Source organism: Marmota marmota, unplaced genomic scaffold (assembly GCF_001458135.2).
Source record: "Marmota marmota marmota unplaced genomic scaffold, marMar, whole genome shotgun sequence".
In the NCBI taxonomy this organism is placed as follows: domain Eukaryota; kingdom Metazoa; phylum Chordata; class Mammalia; order Rodentia; family Sciuridae; genus Marmota; species Marmota marmota.
Window position 1 is genome coordinate 57,742,876 of NW_026000037.1, and position 3,373 is coordinate 57,746,248.

General features: G+C 37.5%; 1 protein-coding gene across 1 annotated transcript in view; it reads right to left on the reverse strand.

Annotated features, from left to right (window-relative positions):
* Positions 1–3,259, reverse strand: part of Tlk1 (tousled like kinase 1) — a 139,217-nt gene extending 135,958 nt beyond the window's left edge. The window contains exon 1 of the mRNA XM_048812458.1: positions 2,919–3,259. Coding sequence (XP_048668415.1) covers positions 2,919–2,985 — 67 coding nt within the window. The 5' untranslated portion in view covers positions 2,986–3,259. The remainder of the gene's footprint in view (positions 1–2,918) is intronic.
* Positions 3,260–3,373: the final 114 nt, after the last annotated feature.

Below are 3,373 nucleotides of genomic sequence, written 5' to 3' on the forward strand. Positions count from 1 at the left end.
CAATCATGAAAAAAAAAAAAAAAAAAAAAAAAAGCTTCAGGACCCAAAGGAAAGAAAATAGTCTATACTATATTTGACAGATAAATTCCTAAATTCAACTAGATTCCTAAATCTCTTAATGTTTAAAGCTGTATTTTACCTGTAAATCAAATAAAATTATATGACCATGATAATAGGAATAGGGTAAGAAAGGGAAGAAGAAAGTCAAAATATAGAGCATTAAAAATAATCAGCAGCTCAGGAGGCTAAGGCAGGAGGATCAGAAGTTTAAAACCAGCCTCAGCAATTTAGCAAAGCCCTAAGCAACTTAGCAAGACCCTGTCTCTAAATAAAATACATTTTTAAAATAAAGGGCTGGGGATGTGGCTCAATGGTTGAGCGCCCCTAAAATAAAATAATAATAATAATATTAATAATAAAAGATTATATCAGATATAGTGGTACACACTGTAATCCCAGTTACTTGGGAAGCTGAGGCAGGAGGACAGCCAAATTCTCCGCCAGCCTCAGAAACTTAGAAAGATACTCAAAGCAACCTAGCGAGGCCCTGTCTCAAAGTTAAAAAAATAAAAAGAATTGGGGATGTATCAGTAAGTCACCCCTGAGTTCAATCCCTGACACCAAAAAATAAAAAATAAAAATAATAATCAGGTTATCATCTTAGATTTTGGGTCTCAAATGTCAAAATTTCAGAACAAATAACTTCCACAGATACTTATTGCCATCCATATCTTTAACTCATTTTCAAAGTTAAATTTTCTTAAAAGGAGTTCATCACAAATAAAATATTTATATATGTACATACTTTGAAGTTTTTTCTATTACTATATGTAAAGTTAAACTGGATCAATTTTTCAAGAAACAAAGTTTGTTCTCGTCTTGATATTTACATTTAATTCTTTCAAATTCCACTAATAGTAACAGTTCTTACAAGCAGTAACCTGAAGTTAAAAGCGCTCTCAAACTTCAATTCATTGCTATGCAGGTGTTGCACACCAGCAACTCGGCAGGCTGAGGCAGGAAGATTGCAAGTTTGAAGCCAGGCACAGCAACTATGAAAAACCCTCAGCAATTTAGTGAAATCCTGCCTAAAACTGAAAAATAAAAAGGGGTGGAAATGCAACTCTTTGGTAAAGTGCCCCTTGGTTCAATCTCCAGTACCAAAATCAAACAAAAACACACACACAAAAAAAACTTCTATTTAAGAAGCATATTAACATGTTCCTACAAAAGGAGCTAAATCCGTTCTTAAAATAAAAACTGGGACTCCACTGAACAGCAAACTTCTTCATCTTGATATTTGGTGCTTCACATATACAATTCCTATTAGCATTAGTGAAATCTGAGAGTATACCACAAAATCTCAAAATGAATAAATAACCCTAGAGGATTAACACAGTTTTACCTTACATGCTGGTTATTCAAAAAGAAATATCCCACAGTGGCCATACGAGTACTTGGCGTAAGGGCTAAGGGTGAAAGCTCATTGGTAGAGCACTGCCTGGCACAATTCATACCCTGGGTTTGATCTCCAATACTCCCCCATTCCAAATAAGTATTTGATGTGAAGTATAACTTTCACAAAAGTATACTCTATTATTTCATTAATTAACAGAAACTCATTGCTATAGGTTACAAAAAAAATCTACTGTCATCTAAACTGCTACAAAAAATTCTGGTTATTTGGAAGTTCAAGCTACATTATTCCAACAATTTCAAAGTTTTTCAAACATCAGGAAAAGTGCAGAATAGTAGATACAAATGAGAAGTTTAACTAGAGTTTAAGTTACCTCAGAAACTCACCATCTAGATTTTGTGACTCCCAAATTCCCAATACTGATAACAGATATCAACAGACTGAACAATTCAACATTATGCCCTCAGTATCTAGTACAGGTTCTAGTTCATAGTAATGGCCCAATAAGTACCTGAGAAATCGATGAGTGAATGATACAAAGAGTTTCAAAAAAATAAAATGTTCTTTATTTTACTATCATTAAGCACCTTAATGAAACTACACACAAGTAAAATTATGCTAAAAGCACCAACTGCTCTATTCAGAAATCACATTTAAAAATACAAATTTTCAAGAAAATCATCAGATGTATTAAATTTCAGTCATTCAATAAATTAAGCTTTTACCTTCTAATAATGAAAAATCAGTGTTGGGATAGATAAAAGGGAAAATTGTCTGTCAATGTAGTAGGCATGTTTAATGGATGCCATAAATCAAACCTTTCCATGAATTTTCTAGAGCATATTCATGCCAATCTTTGAGCCTATTGTCACTTTCACACATGCTCACAGGAACAAAATGACAAAGAATGCTATGCCTGAACCACTGGATTCGGGGCACAAAACACTTGATTAACAATTGTCATGGCTCTTAGTAGTAAATATCGACAGATATTTTCAGAATAAATTAATCCCACCGATTCCTATGTAAGTCGAAGCTCTTGATTTCTTTAAAAGATTTACTAGACTATTGGACTTCCAAACGTTTTTTTTTTTTTTTTTTTTTTTGAAATGTGCCTATAATCTCCTTGTGTGAGACAACTGGGAGTGAACAACCCATTTACCAATTGCTGATGAATACCCGCTACGCATTTTCCAGACAAAAGAGCGTTAAAAGAGATTCGATCCACATTTGTTCTTCCCCCATAAATGCGTGCTCTCCCAAATTCCATTTTATGTCGTATACTTAAAGTTAAATACAGCAAGTTGAAATTTTAGTCAAAAGCACTCTCCTCTGCCTTACTAGCTGTGTAACTGCTACATCTGGTGGCAGCACACTTGCATGCAAGAAGCCAGAAAACTTAGAAAACAATTGTAACCGATCTGGTGCGTGTTTGCAGTAACCTTTACGCAGACATTTCCCACAAAACCCACAACCCTGTCAGAGAGGAACAGTAGCCTACTTGCACTCGAGAAGATAACGCACAAACACGCAGGAGGCGATGGCGAAGAGGAGAAAGTTGCAACCATCTGGAGGGGTGGTTTAAACAGCCTGCCCACGAGTCAGTCTGTCGTTTGAATTGCTCTAGGGGACCACGCTGGGGATCAAAGTCTGCCAGAATAATTTCAGCGCCTCTCCCAAAGGGCAGGCACCCAGAAAGCGAAGGGCATCCTCCAGGTCCGGGGCCGCAAACCTCGCAGAGTGGGGACCGCCTCTATGGGAGGAGTGCGCGGGGGAAGGGGAGGGGGCTAGAAGATGAATGCTCCAACGGGAGGGAAAGCCCACCAGAGACCGGAGGCCAGGAGGTTAAGAGTACTGAGTGTACTAGCAAATGGAGCAGAAAGAGGCTCGAGTCCAGGGGGAGAATTCCCACCCTCGCAGTACTGGCTCCTTGGAACCCCAGCGAGTCTGTGCGCC